This window comes from Colletotrichum graminicola, assembly GCF_000149035.1.
Source record: "Colletotrichum graminicola M1.001 genomic scaffold supercont1.7, whole genome shotgun sequence".
Taxonomy (NCBI): Eukaryota; Fungi; Ascomycota; class Sordariomycetes; order Glomerellales; family Glomerellaceae; genus Colletotrichum; species Colletotrichum graminicola.
The window spans coordinates 542289-568169 of record NW_007361011.1 but is presented as its reverse complement, the minus strand read 5'-3'; the positions used below and the strand labels follow the sequence as shown (position 1 = coordinate 568169).

Genomic DNA, 25881 nt, shown 5'->3' with positions numbered 1-25881 from the left:
ATCAGAACATAGGCCTAAGGTGTGAACTGCTCTTGAGCTTCACAGCCGACTGGGACATTAACGGCATCAGCATAGTTATGAAGAGTGCATTGAATTTAGCGTACGTATATTTCAACTTAGGATGGGAAACAAGTGTCAAATCTAGACCAGTTGGCAACAGGAACATTGCAACAATCCAGTTAGCGCCTACTATCGTTGATTGATTGTTTTGGTGAAGACAATGCGGTCAAAGTTTCACTTCGAGCTGTGCTTATCTGGGATTAGTTATTATTTGCAGCAAGGCCGTTCGGAATGAACAGAAGCATAGCAGCAGAATCACGTTCCAATAGCCTTGCATTCTCTACCCAATTGTCATCCTCATTCGTATTATGCTTCTAAGATATACGCCGAGGTTGATCGCGTGCTGGTGAAACCTGGCTGCGTTGTCCAATGAAAATATCTCAAGATTTTACACCCCGTTCTGACTGAAATACACAACCACTCACTTTGCTTCACAGTGCTTCAGGAAGATACTTCAGGCCTTATATCTGAACCGGTCCCGATTAAGCTTCCTTTTTCCGTATATGGCAGATGGATGTACTGTCTCCTCCAAATCCATCCTTCTGTTGTGCAGAACAATATATGACCACGTACCCGAGAGAAGTACAAACGCGATGATGACCAGTATCATACTGATGGTCATCCCACGTTGATAAAAAGGCCCCTCGCTGGTCCTGAAGATCCAAGCTGAGATATAGCTAGAAGTATTTCCAACCCCGATCACGAAACCACTTCCAATTGCTCGTTGAAACGGCGTCCGCAGGTTTTGCATGGTGAGGATCCAGATCATCGGAAGGGTGATGTAGGTACCGAAAGCGATGAAGTAGAGAGCCATCATGGTGACACTCGAACTCTCATGCTCATTTTTGCGCAAGATGGCGTAGCCGATGATTGTAAAGACAAACCCCACCAGGCCGAAGGCAGAGCGATGGTTGAGACGGTCAGCGGCATAGGCCGTCGACAAACAGGCAAATGCGGCCACCACGAAAATCGGAACGATCTGAGCCTGTATCTCCGTGGCATCCAGCTCTGGGCGGAATGACTTGACGAAAGACGGCGAGAAGATGGATACCGAATAGGCCGTTGTAGTTGTGAAGCAGTAAAGAGCTGCCCAGCAGTAGTTCAGTGGGTTCGAAAGAAATAGCTTCCACTCCGCCAATGCACCAATACTGGTTGTGCGACTTTCCACGGAACTCGCTATGATTCTTTTCTCCTCTTCCGTCAAGAATTTCGCCTTATTCGGGGGCCCGACATTTGACACCGAGCATAGACAAGCAGCGACAACCGTGATGATGCCTTCGATGATGAAAATCCTGGTTGCATTAGAAAAGAAGGCGCAGTTTGTGTCACAATCCGAGAACGTACCATCTCCAACCTTTGAAGTTGTCGGTTATCTTGATGTTTGCGATGGCATACGCCAGGAAATTGCCAGCGATGTTTGAACATATATTGGCCACGGTGATGAGACCAAGCCTCCACTGAAGGTGAGTCGGAGGGTAATATAGTGAACAGAGGAAGACGCAACCGGGTATCAACCCTGCGTCAAAAACGCCAACAAGGAAACGTGTGGCAAGTATCTGATCAAATGTTTTAACAAAGCCTTGTCCGATCGTGATGACCCCTGTCTCTGTGTAAGAGGTCGTGCATAATACAGCCACTGAAGACGCGGATTTGACAGTAAATACATACCGAGCAAGACATCCAAGAGACACATATACCACATGTAATGGAAGTTGAATCTTCGGTCCAGAAACCGCATCAGGAGATTACTGGGGACCTCGAATAAAATCAACGGGACCGCGGGCATGGTCAGCACGATGAAAACCTTCATCGCGTCAAGCTTGAGATCTTGGGGCAGCTGGCGAATGAGAGCGGCCCCAATGTTCGTTCTTCCCATGAGCGACAAGAAGTTGAGAAAGAACATCGCAACCATCAGCTTCATGTCCAACTTGTACAAAAGCTTCTGGTCGAAGGTCTTTCCGCCAATTGACGGTCCATACAACTCGCTCTGGGCGAAGCCGCTTTTCGAGTCGCTCAGCGGCTCGGCTGCGCCCGTCACCTTGGCATCGTCGTCGCCAAATTTTGACATTTCGGAATTCCTCTTCGTTTGTTCCCGCTGAAGCTCTAACGAATCTGACATTACCGGCCTACTGCTGTGAATGGAGCTTGTGGCAGGTATTAACTGGGCTGACAGGGTGCGTCGGGAATCATGCCAAGCTCAACCGGTTGCGGTTACGATGGGAATAGAGGGGTCTGGAGCGCAGAATTATCCTTAGGTCTGATCTCAAGATGATCGATCAACCGGTGCGAGGGAAATTTCGCCGGAGGCAATATGACTTTGTTCTTCCCCTCAATGTCCGTCCGTGGGTTCCGTATTCAATGAATGTTATTTACACTCGGAACTTTAAAGCCAGTAACTACCGGTAGTGCAGGTTGGTGGGATAAATATGTCAAACATCTCAAATGTCAGATGAACTCTGAGTTTGGGCCAATAAGTAATCATTCACACCGGAATCTTCCGGTACATAGTGAAGAAGAGAAGGGAGAGGGTTGCTCAGTGGCATCTGGACTGTCACACAATACCTGCTCCTCGGACAGTCTGGTCTGTGAGTGCCACAGGATTCATATCGAAGAACATGTAAGAATACATTTGTGTCGCGAAAACGACGCCGTTAATCGCAAGCAGCAATTAACTCCTTATGTGGTGTACACTACGACAATTTGAAAGATAAGGAAGTAGGAAATTGAGTGCAAGAAAGATTGGGCTGGATCTGGGACTGAGACATTGTACTTGTGATATCATCCGATCGTCGGCTTTGGCCTCGGCGCTCAGTCCTTGCGGAGAACAAAGGTAACACTGACACGGTTTCTGACACAAAAGCGATAGCGAACTGCATTAGGTTTTCTACCCTCACGGCCCCGCCTTCAGACAGCCAATGATGTATTGCTTCTATGTTGAGTACGGAGTAAGATTGTCGATCTTCCGCAACTGTTCTCACATGGTTCGGAAGGGGAGCAAGGCGCTGTTATAGCAGAATGAGACGCACGAGCCGGCCAATCTGCCGCTTGAGGTACTATCAGACAGATTGAACGCCAAGCCCGTTTAAAACTCAGAACTGACTACTTCGAAGTTCGTTTAATGTTGTTATCATTATTTCCGCCATAGAACAACGGTACCGGCATCCTCGGACCGACGACATAAGACCCAGTCCGCAGCATTGAATTCGTTACATGGTACTCCGTAGATACATGGAAAACGAGGAACTTGAATATATAGCCTATTGAGCTAGTTACTGGGCGGGATATATGACTCGGTCATGTTTAGTTATTGGCTATTTTTTACCTCTTCTCTTTCTTGAACTGTGAATCCTACATCATGCTACATTCATGCTAATAACCCAGGAAGATGCTAGTTTCCACTCTAGACCCTCTGATAGGACTCTTTGAAGTGTCGAGAACTCCTTTTGGTCCTTAAGCTTTTTTTGTCAACGAATCAGTAAGTTCTCACTGCTCTGACCGCAGTACAACAGGCATTTGGGTGATGTAAAGGATGCGGCGGGTCTTCAAGAATGCATAAAACCCAAGTTATGGAAATAATAACGTGATAAGTGAGTCGCTGAATCGCCGAGTATCGGATGTCCTTCCGTTGCCGCGAGGGAGAGCCCATCGTGTAGCGGAACCGAATGCATACAAATGCACAGTCTTTTGTGGTAAAACGACAATGTCGCTTGGTCCGGCGCAGCAGGTTGTCAGTCCAGATGATAGTTTCCATACAAGTGACCAGCCCACGTTGCGCCGTTGTTCTCTTTTGCGGTTGCTCAAGAATCTTAAGCCTTATTAGTTGATACATGGGCTAAGAAGGTGATATTGCTGAGTATACAAGTTGGGCTGGCCAGGTGCGGACTCCTCGATACACAAGTAACATTTCAAAGAGTGACATAATGAACACAGTTAATGTTATGATACTCGGACCTCGGGCATGACCATTGTAATACGAGTCAACCGACCGAACCAGACATATGGGCCATGGACTTAAGGCGCATACGACAAGCAACTCTTAGCACTAGGAGACAGAGACGAATTACAATACCTTGGTTAACACCGCCCCTTTGCTGTTCACACATGAACGAAGCCCATTCAACAAGGTGACTATATACTCACACATGGCAGAGCATGCATCATCATCATTAACCCAAAGCCCCTATCATTCTGCACTTCCACTATCTAATTTCAAGATTTCGCAACTATGTAATTATCCCCAGTTCCAAAGCAGCATTTCTTTCTCCTTTCCAACTCTCTACCCTGTACATTACATCGTAGACCAAGCCGAGCCGCTATGCGGTGGGTTCTTCGCGTTATCCTGCCCCGGTAGTTCGATGGAGACAACCCTTGGCGGCGTTGAATCCGCTGGCCAGTCTTGGCCGGACGGATACCGGTCCTCCTAGTGCCTTGTCGCCAAGTCCGCCGAGCCTTGGAAGACCGGGGTGGTTAGCGTACACTACGTCCGCCTTCCACTCCCGCCCGTAATGCCCCAATAACCGGCCGAGGGAGGATTCGCTTAAAGTCTTGTCCTAGGTAATGCTAAGACATTTGTATTCCATATTGCTCACCAACGAACCCGTGAGAGGGTCTCCCCTAACCCCGCGAGGCGTGAGAAAAGCAGGATTACGTGCTCTGTGAGATAGTCCTCTTGCTAAAAGCTTCTGCGTCCCACTCGGGTTCACTATTGATACCACGGAAAGTGGATAAAAAGAAGACGGTTGACTGACGGTTCGATACGTACCGTAAAATCTCGAAACTTTCACCCATTGCTGTTCCCTCGTATCTCTTTTCCACATCGAGCCTCAAACACTCCGAGTGCTTCTTTCCCTCAAGGTTCCATCATCCGGTGCTCTTCGCACGCCATTCTTCAAACCTCATATGGTGCCGAACAAGCCAAGAACTCACTTCGTACTCACCCCTCGCCCACGACTGGAACAAGTAGAGCCAACCCTCGTGTATATACGGGGGCCTTCCGCACCTGCACGCGGCAATGGACATGCTCAAGAAAATCGGGGCCTGGTTTGCTCCTCCGCCAAACAAAGCGGAAGACGGCCGTGATGCCTGGCCATCCCGAGCATCCTTCCTTCTGGCCTCAATGGGTGGCTGTGCGGGAATGGGGAACCTGCTACGGTATCCGTCCCAAGTGTACAATAACCACGGCCTGCAGTGGTACATCCCGTACCTGATGGCTGTTTTTATTGTTGCCATTCCGGTATTGGTTCTTGAAATCGCCATTGGGCAGGCCTACCGCGGCGGTAGTGTCGTCGCATACAACAACCTTAATCAGAGGTTGAAAGGCACTGGTCTGTCTCTGCTTTATGTCGGATTTGTCGTCACGCCGTATTTCGTCGTCAACTTGGCGTGGATTATGAGCTATTTCCGGCACTCCTTCACTAGTCCGTTGCCGTGGACCGGTCGCGGTGAGGAATTCTTCAACCGGGATGTTGTTTCCAACGTTGATCCGATTGAGGGTAGCCTCACAGCAGACGGCACCAGCGTTCTTAATTACACTCAGTATCCTGGAATCGGCCTTATTGGAGAAACAACCGGATGGGCAGCCTTCACCTTCTTTCTGATGTGGGTTTCCATCTTCCGCGGCGTTGGCTTGACTGGCCGCGTCGTCTACTTCACCATGGGTCTTCCCATCGTGGTAACCATTATCCTCATCGGCCGCTCCGTGTCTCTCGAGAACGCCGGCGAAGGTGTTAAGCTCTACTTCGCCACATGGAGAGGAAGTGAGCTGGCAAAGGGAACCGTTTGGCAGACGGCTTGCGGTCAAGTATGATGTTTCATAATTAATACATGTTTGTGTCCTGCTTTACTCAAGTTCCCCCGAATGCTGTCAATGACCTTGACGCAAAGTCTCTGTCTTTATTAACTGCTACATAGGTCTTCTTCAGCACAGGAGTTGGTTTCGGCTACTTCACATCGTACGCCTCCTATAACCGCCAGTACTCAAACGCAGTGATGGATTCCATCTTGATCGTCTGCAGTAACGTTCTCTTTGAGAATATCGCCGCTTTCGCCGTATTCGGTGTTGTAGGGTACTTGGGCATGCGGCCAGACCCCGAGAACCCCATCGGAGGCTTCACCGTCGGGTTCTTGACTCTCCCCCTTGCCGTTGCAGAGATGCCCGGCGCCAACTTTTGGGCCGTTGCTCTGTTCTTCACCCTCATGGTCCTTGGCTACAGCTCTGCCTTTGCCATGCTCGATGCCATCGTGACCTTAGTCATGGACACAGGCATCAAGTTTTCTCGCCCCATCGTCGTCACAGCCCTCACCATCTTATCCTTTCTTCTTGCGCTGCCGTATTGCACCGAGTTCGGATACTATCTTTTGACTGGCATTGATCGCTGGGTCAACGATATCGCGTTGGTTTTCGTCGTCTTCGCTGAATGCATCACATCCACAAGTGTCTATCGCTGTAAGGACGTTATAGGACAGGTGGGAAAGCCAGCCTTCATCATCTACAATACGTGCTACATCTTGGCGATGGTGCTAGGTGTAGCCGTTGCTCATGCTGTTCAAGCCGGAGCCGGGGCGGGTGTTGGTTTGGGGCTCTTCTTTGCTGGATGCATTGTATCTGTCCTCGTCTCAAAGACCCCAGACGCTACTCCGCCCAGGTTCTGGGGCAGAAATGTCTTTGTTAGCCGATTTTGGTACCTCGCATTCTACTCCGTAAGTCGATATTTGGTCAGTAACAGGAACAGTAGGGTTTTGCTAACCTATTTCAAAAGGGTAACCAGCTTCGGCGGGACCTGAATGTTGTCATTGGCAGTGGCAAGAACTGGAACATACCGATATTTTGGCCTGTTCTCCTGCGTTACATCTCAGGCCCTATCTTGAGCATTGTTTACGGCTTCTCATACCCGGCATTCTATCAAGTCCGCTACGACCCCTTGCACATCCTTGGCTTCGCAGTAGTTCATGTCGCCCTAGTTATGATCTTTGCCAGTTTTATGGTTCCGCGATGGTTTAATGTCTTCATCCCTGTTCATCGAAGGCAAGAGGGAAAAGTCCACTACGCCCCTTTGATAACGATTGGTGCGGACGAGGCCCAGGCCATTGCAGCCGGCAACATGGAGCAGGGGCAGATACACACGTCTTCGCACTCTGATGAGGGTGTAGGCCGCAAAGAGCTGCCTACTCACGACGGCCTGATCATGGAAGATGAGAAAAGGGCCAACATATGATACAACGGTTTCGGTTTACGTGCTCTGCTTTCAATTTTCATAGAAACCAAGTAACAGTATCAGAAATAGATTCAAACGTTCTTTCTGGGTAGATGCCCTGACTATCTACAATGCTGGGTTAGATGGCCGGAGAAATGTAATAATAGCTAGATTAGCAACGTTCAGCGACAGATATCGGAGGAAAGGACATCGTCCACATATCGAAACCATAGATAGTTGTCGTCCTCAAAGTGTGCTTCGTACCCTTTTGCCCTGCTTTCCCTTGAATCCCAGCGTTGAAGCTCCTCTGACTGCTGCAAATCTGGTCATGGTTGCATTTTGCTACCTATCCATCTCCAATTGTGTTTCCACGTTGCGCAAGGATGCACACAGCACTACTCAAGCGCATTTTCGGCGTCGTCCCCAACCGATGGGCATCTATGGCAAGCGTGAATGGTCTGTGGGTTAATGGGTTGAATGGGCCGCATGTTTGCAAGCGCTTGCCTGACGCAAACATCTTGGTTATGATAAATCACAACACCAAAGTGCAGCGGCTTGTCGAGTTTCCTTGCGCAGACGTATTATAGTAAGGTAAAAGAGAGATACTATGTTATTAATACTGCATTTATATAAGGGTATTGTTATTCCTAAAATCTTAAGACTTAATTATTAGGGTACGTATATATAATAATAATAATTCTTGTTCTATATTAATGTGTATGTGTAGCTATCTTGCGGCATTTTCGGCCTCTGCGTAGGTTTAGGGTGGAAATTTTTGAAGCGCGTAATTGGCCGCAATAACCTTGCGTTGATTGATTTCTCTCTTTTACGATACCATCGCCGATCGGCCCTTTAGGGGCAAATGCACGGATTGTTATTTTCCCTCGATTTAGGTGGAGAAATCTATCTGAGAAATGACTGGCGCATTTACGGCCTAATTGCGCACGCGGCCATGTCGCCCACTTTGACAGAAATACACGTGACATCGGAATTGCCGAATTTTAGTGGGGAAATCTATCCCAGAAATGCTAGCCAATTAACCTACCGGTCTTACTTATTTAGACTAAGTTTTATATATACCTATTTGCCTACACTTTAATATTACTACCTACTATATAGTACAATATATACTAGAAGTAAAAATATATTATAATAGTATTCAAGTACCTTAGTAGTAAAAGCATATATTTATTCTCTTAGTATATTTCTACTCTTTTTACTTCTTGTGTTATTTTTATAAGAGTACTTCTATTATAGTGTAATAATATCCCTGGGCCAAGGGGCGGAATGCCCATGGATCGGTTAATCGCCGGCCGATCGGCGACACGTCGGCCCGGCCAAGACCATACTACCCTTCAGCCTGGCCAGCCAGCTGAAGTGGCCAAGTTGAATTCTACATCTACAGATACCCCTACCTATTAATTAATCAATCAATCAATCAATTCAACATCTATCTTCTTCCCCAATTAAGGCCCTTAGCAAATCCTCTTACATATAGTAGATCTAATATAACATACTATATACTAATATATAACTATTAGAACCCTACTTACTAGCTAGGCTAACTTAGGCCCTTATAGTATAGATATAAGCATATATAAGTAAGTAAAATTTACTATATTTACTTTACTAAGCCCTAAGTATTAAAAGAAATATATATCTATTATATAATAATTAACTTTAATTCATTATATTTATTATACTTATATTATATATATACTATTATAAAGATATATACTTAGTTTATACCTTACTCTTATAACTACTATAATATTACAAGCAGGTTAAGGTAATTTACTAGAGGTTAGAGAAAAGACTCTAGTTATATTAGCTAACAGATAACTACTTTAGTCCTTTAAGTAAACAGAGAGGGTAAAATATATATAAGGGTAGATATTCCCTGTTACTGTTTGTACTTATATCTACAACTACACATTCACATAGTATATTCAACCTTTAAAAAAACCCTTATATTACTAATTTCCACATCCTTCATCATGAAGCTTGTTCTCTTTATGATGTCTCTTCTAGCTGCAGAATCTCTAGCAATGCGGTGCTAGTATAACACCTATCCCCTATAATACTAAGTGTTCCTACTCACAATGCATAGTTGTATAAACCATGGCAGTAAGCATAACACGATCACCGATAACGCTTGTCCAACCCACGTCAAACTTGACCACAATGGATTCTTCTACTGCGAGTGGGATGGTAGTGAAAGGTCTTGGATAGAGGTAAGTGCTATAAAACAGCGACACAGACAACAACATCTAATAAACGTAGCGCTGCCAAGAAGAAGATTCAGGATCTACTGGAGACTGTATTTAGGGATCTAGAGGGGAGGAATAGAAAAGAGACAATAGGACAGACCTGTCTAGCAGTTAAAGAGAAGAACTACTGTCAAATAGTAGGGATTGTAATGGTTGATTGATTGTGTTGTTGTGTGTATGTGTAACTATGGTGAAATCCCGTGGGAATAGGGAAGTCCCCCATTCCCCGGCGATTCGCCGTAGGGCAACCGTGCATTCGACGGTGAATTCACGTGTACTTTCGCCACATTTGACAGGAGTAAACAGCAACCTGGGCATACGTAACAGTAGTATTTTTCAACGGCAGCCGTCATGGACTCAATTGAAGAGACAGACGGAGCTTCCACGAGCTGTAATGAGCTAACTGAACAAATCACGTGAAGAATTGATTTGGGAAACGGGCGCGGCGACGTGATGATTGTTCTTCAATACCATCATCCAAAGGCAAAGAAGAAGAAGAAACCAGAGCTGCACGGACTTCTAGTGTCGTCGGAGGCGATAGCTTGATCCTCTCCTGTATGGGAGAAGATGTTTAGAGGTCAGTGGGCAGAGGCCCAAGCTCACCGCCCGCTTGTCCTCGATCACAGAGAAGACGACTACAATGCTGTAATGACTATCATGAACATCATTCACTTACGATTCAACGATGTTCCTCGAACCGTCACACTACGCGAGCTTAAGGCAATAGCAATCTTTACAGGTCAACGCATGGCCACGGCTCTTGTTGTGCCTTGGATCGAGCGATGGCTGAAGAACCTCTCTCATCTTGTGGAAACAGGAGGATACGAAACTGACTGGCTCTAGGTTGCTTGGGAGTTTGGCCTGGCCGATGTTTTTGATCGCATCACTGGCAGGCTTGAGTACGGGGCCCCTGTTCCAGTGGATGAACCCACATCAGCACCCTCAATGTCTGGCACTTTTGGTCGTCCCGAAGACTCAGCTTCCTCCGGGGAAGAATATGAAGTCCGGGATATTCTCTACGACGTTAATCTTAACATGCTTCCCCCGGGAGTCAAAAGTAAGTAAAGTGGTCTAAGGGAGTACCAGAAGCTAACGTCCGTTTAAAGATGCTGTCAAGGCTACTAGGCAGGCAATGGTGGATCGTCTGGTGACGGAGGTGTACCACTACTTCGAGGCACTACTACAATGGACGGATGGCGACAAACAATGTGGCGGAATCTCCGCAGCTAGATCAGTTTGCGCTCATTCAGTAGCTGACTGTATTCGGCTGCAGATAGGGGCGTTATTTCCTGCCTTGACTTCCCTTGGGCTGTGGCCAAAGCCAGCCCCGGCAGATGTGTCAATGAGCCCGGCTCAGTTGCGGGCGACACTTCTTAAGATTCGGCTGCCGGACTATGAAAACAATCGTTTCAGGAAATCAGATGGAGACAGGTTCGGTCTTTTGGATGACTCTGGGCGTAAAGCATGCGGAAGTTTTCACGAGATCTTGAAGCGTCTGGAGAGTATGCAACTTGAGCACTATGAGGTCACCAACGAGACGCAAATGAACCACCTACAAGCGCAGCAGGCTAAGATTGGTCTAGAATTCGACTTTTCGTCATCTGGGACTTTTAAGGCGGTATAGTGAAAGAATCAAAAACCATCCACCAGGAGTAGAAAGCCGGAGTCGACCCCTTACCATAGAGTTGTGTCATCCATGGCGTCACCGTCGTGTCGACTAGATGCTCTGGTAGACGGTCCTGCTTTTGTCGTGACGTGCCGCTGAAAGATGCACCATTTCTACTAGCAATTTCCCTAGAAGTCTTAGTTAGACGTCTTTCCTCTGGTTTACAATAGTTTATCTTATAGGCGCTTGGTATCTTCTCCTTTGCGATGAGCACCATACGTCTAAGAAATAGAGATGAACAGTGGTCGATCTTTCTTAAGGTCTACAAAGGTATCTGACACGAAGGTTCGGGTTTAAATACCCATGAGATCGGTCACGTGGTACTGTGTGTGGCTTTTGCAATCTAAAGTGGTTGACGGAGTAGTCACTGATGGCAACTCGCCTACTCAACTTCCTCCACACTGACGACCAGCCTTCGTATCCACCGCACATGCAGTCACTCACCTATCTAGACACAACGAGACTACTAAGCCCACGATAACTACCCCCCCTATGATGACTTCTAGGAAAAGCTCTCAGGAGCCATCCCGAATATTCATTCAAATGTCCGCTGCACCGGGTTCTGGGAAGAGCACGATGGCGAGGCTACTGCGGTAATCGATTGGCGGACTGGTCATCGAACACGACGTCTTCAGGTCTGCCCTTCTTGAGTATGATGACGTGGTATTTGACGAAGTAGCGAAACGCGCCTATCATCTCCAATGGTCACTCGCCGAGGACGCTATGAAACAAGGCCTGAATGTCATCATCGACAGTACCTGCAACTTTCAAGAGATTCTCCATCAGGGATCCGCGCTTGCTGAAAAACACGGTTTCACCTATTGGTATGTCGAGTGTAAGGTCGAGGACATCGACCTACTAGATGAAAGGATGCGCTCGCGAGATTCGATGAAGAGTCAGCGAACCGGTGTCGATTGCCCCCCTGCTGCGGCATGCCATGCTCGTGCAGGCGAAGACTCTCGCGGTCTCTTTAAGAAGTGGATCGAGAACCTGTGCCGTCCGGAGCACGACGCTATCGTCGTGGATTCAAAGGGTAATCCAGAAATACACCGAGGCCACATTTTGAAGCGGATTATTGGTCAGCCCCGGTGATGTTCGGGTGAGTAACCATTTCTACTAGCCAGCGACGATGACAGAACAAAGCACTGCAGCCTTACGATCACAGACTGACGTTAAATCAGACAAGACATTTGCGACCTGAAGACCAGAAGCTAGTGATGGTCTCTTGCCTCTATCCCATAATTGTTATGCTGACTCGCTGACGTTCATTCGTCGATCCAGTCCAAACTTCGAGTTCCAAGCATGCTCCAGCCGCTGACAGCCTCGCCGATCCGGTTGCCGATAATTAACCCTCAGAAGGAGTCTTATTACTACGCTGCAACTACCATGAATGGTTTTATAATCATGCAGTACCAGTGCTCTGCGTGTGGCAGATGGCGCATCATCGGTGTGCTGCTGTAATTTCCTGGGAGTTGTCAGTCATCTATGAGACAGACCCGTCTGGATTGCTCAGGACGTCCTTTTCAAATAGGCAGCAATCATAAGTTTTGGTTCGGCTTCTCGAAAGAGGAACTTTCAGACCCAAAACGAACGAAGGCCTCTCAGCTTTCCAGGTACAGCTTTCTTACACCAATGAGGCTACAACCCGGGGCGGTATGTCGAACCGAGCGAGTTTCTCAGATTGGTGCAACGGAGGGTTTTACCAGTGCGGTAATTGGCAAAGCGAGGGTGTATCACAGGATTGCGGTAGTGTATTTAACGGTTGATGATACTTGGCGTTGAGGTCGCCGAGCTAATTGAGACTACCAGCGAGGTGACAGCAATTGGCGTGAATAGAGCCCCCAGGTCATGCTTTCAAGAGCAACCGCGCAAGAAATGGCTAAGCTACGATTAATAAATACAATTTGCCTGAAATTAATACACATACGTCAATTAGCTTACAGAAATCTTAGCGCTTACTTCCCTGTGACCTCTTTGCCTTCTTCACAGACACCAAGTCTGTGAGGGAAGTGTCTGGAGTAGTTTGCTGTCCGTCCAAAGCAGCAGGTAGGCAGCCTTGTTCACCAATCGCCAGGTTGGAGTCAATATCCGACTGCGAGAGTTCATAGTCCTCAAGCTCTTTGTCACGAGCCGAGAAGGACCATAGGGGGCTCAGGGAGCTAGTGGGTCTCGGAAGATCTAGAGAGTAGAGAGGAGCACTGGTAGCGGACCGCTGCTAGGCAACTGGTGCTCGTATTTGAGAGCCAAATATCCAGCAGATAGCTGAAAGGAGGGCCAGGGTTGAATGTAGCCACCCATTCACATCCACCTTCGACCTATCTACCGTTGACCTCCTCACTCTTGGAGAAAGACCGGTTTACGGAAGCGATGAGACATCGGAATTCAAGTATAATGGTAACTGGTCAATGGCCAAAGCATTCTCGTGAAGTGCGTTGGCATCCAAGCAGCGTGGAAGTTCTTTGTGAATTGACGCGCCGTCCACATCTCCTAGCCGTCAAGCTCAGTGAAATCAAACAGACGAATCAAATAGCGATAATACTTCGTGTTATATCCATATATCACGGGATATTAGTGACCGTAGATTCTGACAAGTCGATGGTCGGCCGAGATGGAGAAGGCGGGAATCTGACGGCGGACTTCCTAATCACGCTCCAGAAGCCGAAACATTCTACTTACTCATCATGCAATGCAGGTTACCAAAGTAGATATGCGCTCGAGCCACGGGCTGGAAGTTGCGAGCCAGAAGAGCCGAGGCTTGTCACGCTCAATGGGGTTCACGGTCGGCTGTGATGTGCGGGGAGCAAAGCAACATATGATACGTACGAACCCAAAGACTCTAGACTAGCAGCCTTCCTTCCCTGTTCAACAATAGTTTCTTAAATCTTTATAGCGTCCAAAGTAATCTGCGTCTCATACGTCTTTGACGAAAGTTGACCATCTTCACCATGCCACTGCGAGCAAACCTCCCCGAGCATCTTGCGTCGCGCCAAAATGACACCGCACGCATCGCCTCCGCATCCGGTTCTTCTGCGGACCGACGACATGGGTTAGCCGAGCTCGCTCGTGAAGAAGACATCCAGTACATCGTTGGCGACTGGCTGTCGGAGTACAACATGGCTCTCCGAGGTGGCGCGAAAGCTAACCATCCGACCGACTCATCCGAGTTCGAGCCCTCTTTTCTCCAGGCAATCGAACCAGCACTGAAGTACCTCGACGCCAGGCGAATTAAAGTTGCGGTCAACGCAGGAGCGAGTGACACTAAGAAGTTGCACGACGTTCTGATAAGCATGATTGACGAGAAGGGCCTCAAGCTTAAAGTTGCTTGGATTGAGGGGGATGAGGTCATTGATGTTGTTCAGGAGGAACTGAAGTCAGGGAAGGGATTAAAGAACTTAACAACAGGTGGCTGTTAGTGAGAAACACTGAATTGGGAGTAACGCTGACCTGCAACAGGCGAGAACATCAAAGATTGGCCGTTTGCCCCGGTCTATGCGCAGGCATATCTCGGCTGTTGGGGAATTGTAGAAGCATTCAGGCAGGGTGCTCACATCGTTCTGTGTGGCCGCGTAGCCGATGCATCACCGACGATTGCTTGTGCGGCCTTTCACCATGGCTGGCGCCGCAATGATTACTCTCAGCTAGCCCACGCCCTCGTTGCCGGACACTTGATTGAGTGCACCACGTATATCACTGGCGGCAACTTCTCGGGGTTCAAAAGTTTACCCGGCATATCTGTTGATATTGGCTTCCCAGTAGCCGAAGTCGAGGCAACCGGCGAGTTCTGCATTTCGAAGCAAGCCGGAAGGGGTGGTATGGTGACCCTCGAGACGTGTAAGGCCCAACTGCTGTATGAAATCCAGGGGCCTTACTATTACAACTCCGACGTTGTGGCCGTACTCGACAACATCGAGATGACGCAAGTAGGGGATGACAAAGTGTACGAGACCCTGGCATGGCCTTAGTACATGTAATCATGTCGCTTTTACTAACATTGATTTAGACGGGTTTTCAATGTTGGAAACATCAAGCCACCGCCGACAACCAAGGTTGGCATAACTGCCAAAGGTGGATACCAAGCAGAATCACATTACTTCCTCTGTGGGCTGGATATCCAGGAGAAGGCTGCCCTCTTTGAGCGGCAGCTTCGGCATGTTTTGGACGAGAAGTCATTTTCCTGTCTGAAGTTTAGTACCAACGGATCGTGTCCAGTAAACCCAGCCAATCAAGACGCTGCAATGGTTGACTTGCGCGTCTTCGCCCAGGCTTGCAATGAAGAAGCTTTAGCACCATCGAGGTTCCTCAAGCCGATCGTAGACAACATCATGCAAAGCTATCCAGGGGCCACCTTCCACCTGGACACGCGGCAGGCATTCCCAAAGGAGTACTACGAGTACTGGGTCAGCATCATCCCGCAGAGCGCCACAAAGCACGTATGCCATTTGCCGTGGAAGAGTCAACAGGTGGAAATTGCCCCACCGTTAGATACCGTTGAGTTTGTATACGAACAGCCGACGTACGAAACCAATAGCCCTATTACCCTTTCTTCCCTTGGGCCGACAACGATAGCGCCGCTTGGATACGTTGTGCATGCGAGATCCGGGGATAAGGGCTCGGATAGCAACACAGGGTTCTTCGTTCGGAATGCGGATGAGTGGGACTGGCTGAGGTCGCTCTTAACCATTGGCAAGATCAGAGAGCTTTTGGGAGAGGACGATAAGGGGAAGCCCATCTTCCGTTTTGAGCTTACACGGCTTTTTGGTGAGTGGCAACGATCCGGCCCTTTGGTCACCTCAATACTGAATTGGAAATAGCTGTGCATTTCCTCTTAAAGGACCACCTGGATCGCGGGGTCACTGCCAGCTCGTCATATGACTTTCTCGGCAAAAACGTGGCAGAGTATCTTCGTTGCAAACTCGTCGAGATTCCGGATAAATTCTTGGCTCGAGGCAGAATCTAATCAATTTTTGCTTGCCAACACACGGTCCAAATGGCACCCGGAGCGATATCGAGATGTACCAAGTCTCCTGGTGTATACCGCGCTTCCGAGACATCAGCGGGAGGGACTAAGCCAGCAACAGTGTGAAGAGTGACGAACATCGATGGAACGCCTTCATCGATGTGAGCTGAAAGGTGGAACGATGGAACGATAGCTCCTGAGATCGTTGATTGTTTTCTTCTACCTGGTTCTGGGGATGGTTCTTCCCCTCGAGAAGCCTAACAGAAATGGCGCCCTCTAGAAGTTTCTTTGAGTCCAATTCGTTGTGCAAGCAAGGTACACTCTTTCATTTGAGATTATTAGTTTTATGAGTCTTATGATGTGTGACCTGGTGGTCGGGGTGGGCTTTTGTGTGTGTGGTTGACGATTTTGCCTCCCATGACATACAGCCCAGAAACACCAAGATTCGTCACGCCACTTCTTGCCACCCAGTCAGCTTCTTCATAGAGATAACGTGTGACCACCTCTATACCGGAGGTTTTCAGCCGCGGAGGATGTACACATGCAAGCAAAGAGAGTCGCTCCCTGTCGCTGATTGCTCTGATCAGCATGCTCCTGCAATCCCTTATCAACATTGAGCTCAGACTCACGTATCACACACTCAAAATCCAATCTGCAATGGAGGAAATCTGGGCAAGTTTCCTGAACTGGCACAATGGGTGACGTGATGATGAGCGAGTGGCGGTTGAAAAAAGCAGGGACTGAGACCAAGGCACACTTTGATTGTCAAACCGCGCAGCGACCGACATACAGAACGCACGGCCAACCATCCCAGATTAGGCAACTTTGAATGTCGGTCACCTCTGAGAATCCTCAACGGACCATTCACTTCATGTTCCGGAGTCTCCTCAACGTGCCCCGGGAGCTCGGGGCCCAAACAGACCAGCCCCACTGATCTCCTGCGCCTGTCTCTCGGGATGCTACAGCCTGCGAGCCTCCGACAAGCTCCCAAACAGTCCGGCTGGGTAGGTGTAGGTATACCTAATCCCTTCCATGCCTGATGGAACGGCTTCTCGGGAAACTGGAGTACTCCCCAAGTGTTTCGCGTTAAGCCACCGGAGCATATGAGGCGCCGTCAGATATCAAGTTGGGATCAGCTATAGCATGCAGCCACAGGGAGGATTTAGCCCAACTGAGGCACCAATACGGGGCGGTCCATCTTAAGGTCACACGGGTGCACAATGATACTCTAACCGTGTAACTTAGTCCGAAAAAAACACAGCATCAGTAATATGTCAGATAGATATTCAACACAACATGATACAGCCCAACGTCATGCGCGGTTTTGGTATTTATTCTTCTGGAACGACCGCCCGCTTATCAGTTCTCCTCCGCAAACTTAATGAACTTTCCCCAGACCCCGGCCTTGGTTCCCCAGAAACAGCCAAGTCATTCGAAGAGCAGCCGCTTTACATTCATCGTTCCCCTCCAAGAAGCCCACTGTAGGATCCACCTTTCACGATTCTTCCTTCCAGCAGCATATCAAGGACACAATGCCGAGACTTTGTGACGCCATTAAAGATGATCACCGAAAGATCGAACAAGCCTATCGATATATCCTCACATCCACAACCCCCGATGACAAGAACCGCTGGAAGAACGAGCTCGCCCTCGAACTTGCTCGACATTGCATAAGTGAGGAGCGGGTGCTGCTACCCGTCCTCAAGGACCGGCTGGCGGATGGAGATTCACGGAGCACCAAGCACAATATCCACAGAGAGAGCGTCAGTTTTCCCGTGCCGTCTTTCAGGATATCGTATCTAACTTAACGTAGCTAAAGGAGAAGATTTGCTTCCTTAGGGCTATCCCCGTCACGGACCCGAGCTTCGAACTCGGGATGAAAGTGCTTTGGGTTGACATGGCAGCCCACGTCCGCGACACCGACCACCAAGATGTCGCTCGTCTCGAGGAGTGCCTTACCATCCTCGAATCAGAGGACTTGGCGCGGCAATTTCGAGAAACAATGTCATTAGCGCCAACACGGAGTAACCCTTCAGCTGACATGGGGCCCCCATCGCAGTTGATCACCGATTTCCTCGCCACTAAGAGCGGAACCGTCAAAGACATGGACCCTATTTCGCGGGGCTGCCGGTGAGATATCCGGGCGTAGAGATGAGTGTATGAAGTATGTTGGATATGGCGGATTCAACGAGTTTTCGACAGAATAAAGACATTATCTGCCTTTTCCGAAGTTTTGTGGGTTAACCATGGCTGCATAACTTGAGGTGTGTGTAATGTCTTGTTTAAGTTCTGTGACTGCCAAAATGACATCAAAACACGCACAATGTCTGAAGTAGCATACCGATGCAGTGTCGAAGCATAACTGCAATAGCAGTGACATCACCGCTGCACCATTGGTGACCTTCTGGGTCCGAGACCCATGAATCTATAGCGATTTTACGTGTATAGTAGGTTCTAGATTGTCTACCCCACAGCCCTTTGGACTATGCCGTACCACGTTATCTGGAAACAGAACTTCAATACAGTGCATCATCGAAACTGTTAGGTTCAATATGCAGAACTTCGAGGACGGAGCTACTGGAACTCTCTGTATCTACGAGGCTAATCAGGGCCGGGGCCGGAGCCGGGGCTCGGGACCAGCTCCAAGCAAGCCTGCATTCAGTCACGTTCGCGCCATATGGAGTCGAAAATGCCAGGGCTGCGTTTCATTCTCTATGACCATCTTCATCTAAGATCCCTCTCTTATCCGAACTCGTGGAGATATTCATGATAGTTATTTACCCTCTATAGCTGCAATAAACGTAATCAGAGTTAAATGTGGAGGTTCTTACATAGCTAATCCCTTCTAATAAACTCTGCAAGGTGTTCAGAGCAGTAGGAGAACCAAATTCATACGGGAGATGATTCCAGAGAGTGAAAAGATGAACAGTTGATCACGTTGTCGTTGCGTACTCACCGACATCCATAATTCTGGCATCGTGGCCATGAAATTCCAAAGCAGGCATAGAAAGGGCTGGACTTCTCTTCCCAGATGCTGTATATAAGCTCTTCCCCAGTCACCATCACCTCGGAATCTATGTTATGTTCCAGCCAGGATCCACCTGAAGTCACTTACCCTTACCACCCAAACACACACGATGTCCCATCACAGGAAAAGTTTCAGGGACGAGTACCCGACCCGTCGACGCCACCACTCTTCGAACTTCTATGATGAGTACAGAATAGATGCACAGAAATGCCTGATATGGGATGCAGAGGCCGTAAGAGCTCCTCCCAGACGCCAAAATCAACGGGACCGGAGAAGCCAAGCTGAGCTTTACGAAACCGAGAGATACCGGCCGCGTACAGAGCGGTAATGCATCTACGAAGAAAGACGGCCACGTTACCAGCAGAGATCGGACAATCTTTTGGATGATAGTGAGCACCATCGCAGCCGCAGTCACCACGACAGCTATGAGAAGAGCAGCAAGAGGAGGCACTCGATTTCGGGTGATAAGGATTGGAGTCAGCCGGCTGTCGCGGCCGCTGGCGCAGGCATCGTCGAAGCTTTCCTGGAAAGACGCGACAGGAACAGAGCCGCTCGAGTGCTGACTGCAGCGGCGGCAGCCGGGATCCTCGATGCCATTACTACAAAGGACACTATAAAGCCGGAAAGCAGGTTGGAAAAAGTCTCCGGCGCCGTTGTTGGTGTTGCAATAGACCGCATCGTCAATAGGCCCCTGAAAAAGCATTGCAAGCGTCGGGCACATCAATAACAACGCGACTTTTTACGAATATGGAAACGATTCAAACAATTTTTTCATACAGCCACTGTTGAAGTTCTCGTCACTTGCGTCTTGGTTTACGGCGCCAGTTCCTTGACTGTTACAACAATTTCTCCTCTGTGGTTGAGATCTATTGAGTATTGCACTCTGAGCCAGTTGGCTCGAATCACGGACCAGCTCGACACTATGCACGCCTGAATCTTGCACCTATATATGCCACACTCACTTACCCTTATATGAAAGACCTGGTATGTTTGTGAAATCAGTGACGTCGAAATTCCTTCATTACTTGCAGGAAACTGGTGGTATGCAATCATATATACAATCTGTTTACGCTTCGCTTGAGCCGGTGCAATGCCGGTCTAACTTTTGCCCAAAGCTGTGCCGAACAGCCGGCGATGACGGCTTTGCGATTGATATTAAGACTAATCAAAGATTCCGAGAGGTTAGTTTCAGTATGTCGTCCGGGCTAGCCATGATTCCATGTGCCGGCGTTGCCAAGCGATTCGCGGGAATGTACGGACGCAATCTAGATATCGGAGGGAACATTTCCGCCAAGCCAACAGTATTGCCTTGAACTCACTTCCGGCTCAGGCAAAACGATAACTGGGTTAGTTCCATAGATGACACCTTCCGCTCACAGAGCTACGGACTCTGTTCCGCCGTAGCCATGCATCCAAGCTAGCTGAGAACTCGGGCTAGCCGCTAGTCAAGAGCAGTCCCAGGCTCGAAATAGGGACGACTCCATGACTTCCACGTTGAGTGCAGGGCAAGTATATAAAGGTTGGTCTTCTGGGTCTATAGCTGGTTTCGACTTAACTGACAAGCACAAATTTGGCATCTTTTATCAATATGAGGCTTCTCAATCTTCTTGCTGCCGCTGGCTTCTGCCAGGCCCACACTATATTTGTCTCACTTGACGCGGATGGCGTCAACAGCGGCATTTCACAAGGCGTTCGAACGCCCGACTACGACGGCCCTCAAACTGATGTCACGTCCCAGTATATCGCATGTAATGGCCCGCCAAACCCGACAAAGCCGACAGACAAAGTAATCACTGTGACCGCCGGGTCTACGGTCACTGCGATCTGGCGTCACACGTTAACCAGCGGTCCAGACGACGTCATGGACGCCAGCCACAAAGGTCCAACGATCGCCTATCTCAAGAAAGTCAACGATGCGAAAACCGACACGGGGGTCGGAGGCGGCTGGTACAAGATACAAGAAGATGGCTTTAGCAACGGCGTCTGGGGCACTGAGAGGGTCATCAATAACGCGGGGAAACACAACATCACCATCCCCAAGTGCATTGCGAACGGCCAATACCTTCTCAGGGCGGAAATGATCGCCCTGCACAGCGCCAGTTCATACCCTGGAGCGCAGCTGTACATGGAATGCGCCCAGATCAACGTCGTCGGTGGAACTGCTGCCAAAACGCCGTCGACCGTCAGCTTTCCTGGGGCTTACAAGGTGAGTCAACTGCACTATTGACCCCAAGGCTGTGTGGTATGCTGACTCCGTTCACAGGGGACTGATCCAGGCATCACTCTTAGCATCTACTACCCTCCTGTCACGAACTATGTCATCCCCGGCCCGCAGAAGTTTTCTTGCTAATCAGCACGATACTGTATGCCGGTATATCACGCTGGACGGTGAGGAATCCTGTTTTACAGGCCGCGAATGGAATATATGGACGCGGAAATTTCATCAATCTAGCAACAGAGCTTTAGTAAGAACTCATAGTACGTTTGGAAATGTCAATAACGCACCTGACTATGTCGCCAACCTTGAAACCTGGATTTATCCCACGTGTGAAATTCATGAAAGCCTCATGTTAGCGCTCGGAAACATCTTTAATGCCGAGGTCTTAGACCTTTTATATATATAAGTCAGCTTAACGACAGGGCATGAACTGTACACGACACTCCTACCATTGGTTCCAATGGACATTAAGTTGGCCTTGTTACCGAAGGCAAGAGGAACGGGTCCATCATGTGCTCATCGGCCTGTGATCTATGGCTGAGACTATTATAAAGAGGCCGAGTGAGTGGAAACAATTCTTATTTGTTATTTGGCGTTTGTGAGATGCATCAACCGTCATTTCGGTTCCATTAGCTTTAGAAATATTACAGGCTGGCCAGCAAGTTGCGTCAGTGTTCTTTCCATTTAGATATCCAGTGACCAATAGAAGACGAATGTTGTATGCCAGCTACTGTCGTGAAACCATTGCAGTAGAAACCAATAGCCCCTTCACCACCTTCATATATCAACACAAACAAATGAAGAAAGGATCAAGTTTCTAGATGTACCGTGTAATAGGCTATGTAGACATCAATGATAGAAAAGGCTCTTTTTCTTCACCTTTGTACAAGTGCTCAACATGAGGTACTTGTGCTTGTGATTCCGACTTCTGAAAAAGGATAGTTACTTCAAGTGATTTTATAAGCTAGCTTCAAGGCCCACATCTGCTGAGTGAAGCATAGTTATAGCACTGTTGTCAAGAGCTTCCAGTAGGGAAGAACAAACTACACGTAGCCATGAGTAGTTAGAACAGTATTCTTCTACCACATTGCTTATTACCTAAGCTGGTTATTCTGTCTCGGTTTCAGTGGTTTGCTACATTACTTCGCATTGCCATCGCGCAATCCGCCTGATACCTATCGGATTCCCTGGTGCTCCAGGGCTCGAGACAACTCTCAGTAGAGCAGACCTCGCCCAGGAAGTGGATCTGCTCACTATTTAGGGTGGGGTGGTTACTGGCAAGTTGAGTCATGTATCGTTTCAGCATCTGTTATTAATTCCATTATAAAGAGGCTATCATCACAAGCGATCATGGTTACAGCGTAAACACTTGGCGTTAGCTTATCTACCTAGTTCTAGGTCATCTCGCTAGACTTGGCGAAAAATTCCCTTCGGGCCCCTTCGGGCCCCTTCGGGCGCATACTTCAACGATTAGTCATTCGCTCTTCGGATGACTTAAAGTTTTCCTGAGCCTGTCCGTGAAAGGCTTTGTGGTATACCTATACGGCTTTGAAACAGATCGGTCTAGAGTATATACCTTAGTCTATCAGTGCCTGAATGCCACACATCTGTGCTTAACCACCATCAATACGAGAAAATCATACGAGTGTTGATTCTCAGGTGTTCAAAGACGCAAACTATTGTCAAGTTAGGAAAGGCTAGTGATGGTGTGGCTGATAGTCCTGAGCTCTGTCGGCGCGCTATTGCTGCCAGCACTGATCCCTAATCAGGTAGGACTGGACATGTAGTGGGGCCACGACGATCTACTCATCAATTTTTGAATTAGTAGGAAATGTAGCCGGGTGCTTTGTCATTTGACGATAGGGCTTCGTTTAAGTATGCAGTTGATCCCGTGGGGGTTGTGTAGTAAGGTCCCGTAAGTTATACTTCTCGCCTGTATTCTCTTCAACTGATCAATCGTTTCAACATGCGTATCTCGTATGCCTTGATCACATTCGTTACCTCAGGGAGCCTGGCTAGCGCTGCCCCTGGCAAAGACCAAACTCATCAACACGCCGAGCACAGGCGCCAGCTGGGTACGAGTGCTGGAAATATTGGAAAGGACGCGACATTCGACTATGTAATTGTTGGCGGTGGCACCGCTGGTCTCGTGATGGCCAACAGGCTGAGCTCCCAGAGCGGAGTCACCGTGGCTGTCATCGAAGCTGGGACGTTTTATCAAGTCACGAATCCCATCCTCGGTAACACGCCAGCTGGCGATGTGATATTCGCTGGGTCAAGCCCGCTTGATTCCAACCCGCTTGTTGATTGGAATTTCGTCACACAAGGGCAAGCGGGAGCCAACAACCGTAGGGTGCACTACGCTCGTGGCAAGTGTCTTGGTGGCAGGTAAGCTTGATGGGCCCTGTCCAATATCAAATTGAAAGCTTCTAAAAAAACGATCTTGTAGTTCTGCTCGTAACTTCATGATATACCAGCGCGGTACCGTCCAGACCTATCAAAAGTGGGCGGATGCCGTCGGGGATGACAGCTACACTTGGGACGCGCTCCTCCCCTACTTCAAGAAGAGCGTCAAGTTCACAACACCCAAATCTTCCCGTTCTCCCAACGCGAGTGCAAAATACAACTCCGGTGCCTTTTCTGCTGCAGGTGGACCGCTCGACGTCTCATACGCAAACTATGCTCAGCCTTTCAGCGCTTATCTCGAGCCGTCTTTGAACGAGATCGGGATCTCCCAGACTCAGGATTTCAACAGCGGCCAAGTGATGGGGGCCCAGTACTGCTCTAGCACCATACAGCCCAACTCCCAGAAACGCGAATCCAGTCAGACGTCCTTCCTCGACGAGGCCATTGGCCGCAGCAATCTAAAGGTCTATCAGCTATGCCTTGCCAAACGAATCCTCTTCGACAATAATAAGAGGGCCACAGGCGTAGTAGTCACCTCCAACTTGGGTCTAGGCACTTTTACTCTCCAAGCCCGCAAGGAGGTCATCTTGTCGGCGGGTGCCTTTCAGAGTCCTCAGCTGCTCATGGTATCGGGCATTGGCCCCAGGGATCAGCTCGAAAAGTTCAACATCCCCGTCGTTGCCGAGCGGCCTGGTGTTGGCAAGACTATGGAGGACCACGTCTTCTTCGGTCCTACGTGGCGTGTCAAAGTCCAGACTCTAACCCGTCTCGCTAACGACCTGGTATATACTGCGGCCCAGTTTGCTGGCCCTTATACCCTCCTGAAGCAGGGCCCGCTCACCAACCCGATTGCTGATTTCCTTGGTTGGGAAAAGACTCCTCGTGACCTCATCTCCGCCGAGGCTGCCGCGGTTCTCGACAACGAGTTCCCCCCAGACTGGCCTGAGATCGAGTACTTGTCCGCTCCAGGCTACGTTGGTGACTTCAGCAACCTTCTCACTACCCAACCCAAGGACGGCTATCAGTACGCCACCATCCTCGGCGCGCTAGTCGCTCCTCTTTCCAGAGGCACTGTCACGCTCGCCTCCGCCGATACCCAAGACCTACCTCTCATCAACCCCAACTGGCTCACTGATCCAACCGACGTGGCCGTTGCGATCGCGACATTCAAGCGTATGCGCCAGGCGTTCGCTAGCAACTCCATGCGCCCCGTTCTAGCCGACAACAAGGAATACTTTCCCGGCCCCGGAATCGAGACGGACGAGCAGATCCTCCAGAATATCCGTAACACTGTCATGACGGTTTGGCACGCTAGCTGCACTTGTCGTATGGGGAAGAAAGACAATCCCATGGCCGTTGTTGACAAGGATGCCAAGGTCATTGGCGTTGATGGACTCAGGGTCGTAGATGCCAGCAGCTTTGCGCTGCTACCTCCTGGACACCCTCAGAGTACTGTCTATGTCCTCGCCGAAAAGATCTCAGCCGAGATTTTGGCCAGTGTCTAGGCGTTCTTCCCCTTAACATCATACCTGCATATGAGTGATGTTCTCCGAAGTCCACAGTTCGTCGTCTCATAGATTGACGGCGGAATGATCCTCAAGGAACATTTGACACGGAGGAGACAGGTGTCAAGGATCAGAAATACTTTCTACCATGTAACAATTACGCAATGGCTTTGCTGATATTCAGGATTTTACGGCAAGATTTTACTGGAACTTTGTACGAACGAATAGATGACTAATACAGTATCCCATCGATGGCGTTTAAACATTTATATCGCTTGAGTAATTTTTGTGAATATTACAACTACAAGAAGATTCTGCCGGGTCTATGAATCGGTCCGTCTCGAACGTAGGAGAACATGAAAAGCTTGGAAATCGAACGACACAAGCCAGAGCAGGGAGCGAGGGAGCAATGAATTGGTATTCCCAGGCGGCTAAAGCCGATGAAGAGCAAATCAGCTGGCTTGCTCACCATATCATGTTCGATAGGCTGCCAACCTTTTGCGATGATAACCTTTATAACCAATATCCTCAAGACCAACAAGATGTACGAACCCGGCGTGTGTGTGGTTCCCAGGTAC

General features: G+C 48.8%; 6 protein-coding genes across 6 annotated transcripts; 5 read left to right on the top strand and 1 right to left on the bottom strand.

Moving 5' to 3' along the window:
• Positions 1–234: 234 nt before the first annotated feature.
• On the bottom strand, positions 235–2128 carry GLRG_01831 (major facilitator superfamily transporter; the record flags this gene model as incomplete). Its single annotated transcript, XM_008093165.1, has 4 exons — positions 235–254; positions 634–1352; positions 1405–1660; positions 1729–2128. 4 exons carry the CDS (start codon positions 2126–2128, stop codon positions 235–237), a joined length of 1395 nt encoding a protein of 464 aa, XP_008091356.1.
• A 2943-nt stretch (positions 2129–5071) lies between these two features.
• Positions 5072–7274, top strand: GLRG_01830 (Sodium:neurotransmitter symporter family protein; the record flags this gene model as incomplete). The annotated part of the gene is made up of 3 exons (XM_008093164.1): positions 5072–5860; positions 5971–6759; positions 6819–7274. The coding sequence occupies 3 exons, from the start codon at positions 5072–5074 to the stop codon at positions 7272–7274; spliced, it is 2034 nt and encodes a 677-aa protein (XP_008091355.1).
• Positions 7275–14134: 6860 nt separating this feature from the next.
• On the top strand, positions 14135–16146 carry GLRG_01829 (uncharacterized protein; the record flags this gene model as incomplete). Its single annotated transcript, XM_008093163.1, has 4 exons — positions 14135–14597; positions 14643–15126; positions 15190–15947; positions 16001–16146. The coding sequence occupies 4 exons, from the start codon at positions 14135–14137 to the stop codon at positions 16144–16146; spliced, it is 1851 nt and encodes a 616-aa protein (XP_008091354.1).
• A 1532-nt stretch (positions 16147–17678) lies between these two features.
• On the top strand, positions 17679–18280 carry GLRG_01828 (HHE domain-containing protein; the record flags this gene model as incomplete). The annotated part of the gene is made up of 2 exons (XM_008093162.1): positions 17679–17909; positions 17960–18280. The coding sequence occupies 2 exons, from the start codon at positions 17679–17681 to the stop codon at positions 18278–18280; spliced, it is 552 nt and encodes a 183-aa protein (XP_008091353.1).
• Positions 18281–20762: 2482 nt separating this feature from the next.
• GLRG_01827 (glycosyl hydrolase family 61) lies at positions 20763–21524 on the top strand (the record flags this gene model as incomplete). Its single annotated transcript, XM_008093161.1, has 2 exons — positions 20763–21380; positions 21438–21524. The coding sequence occupies 2 exons, from the start codon at positions 20763–20765 to the stop codon at positions 21522–21524; spliced, it is 705 nt and encodes a 234-aa protein (XP_008091352.1).
• Positions 21525–23358: 1834 nt separating this feature from the next.
• Positions 23359–25303, top strand: GLRG_01826 (GMC oxidoreductase; the record flags this gene model as incomplete). The annotated part of the gene is made up of 2 exons (XM_008093160.1): positions 23359–23780; positions 23842–25303. 2 exons carry the CDS (start codon positions 23359–23361, stop codon positions 25301–25303), a joined length of 1884 nt encoding a protein of 627 aa, XP_008091351.1.
• Between the last annotated feature and the right edge of the window lie 578 nt (positions 25304–25881).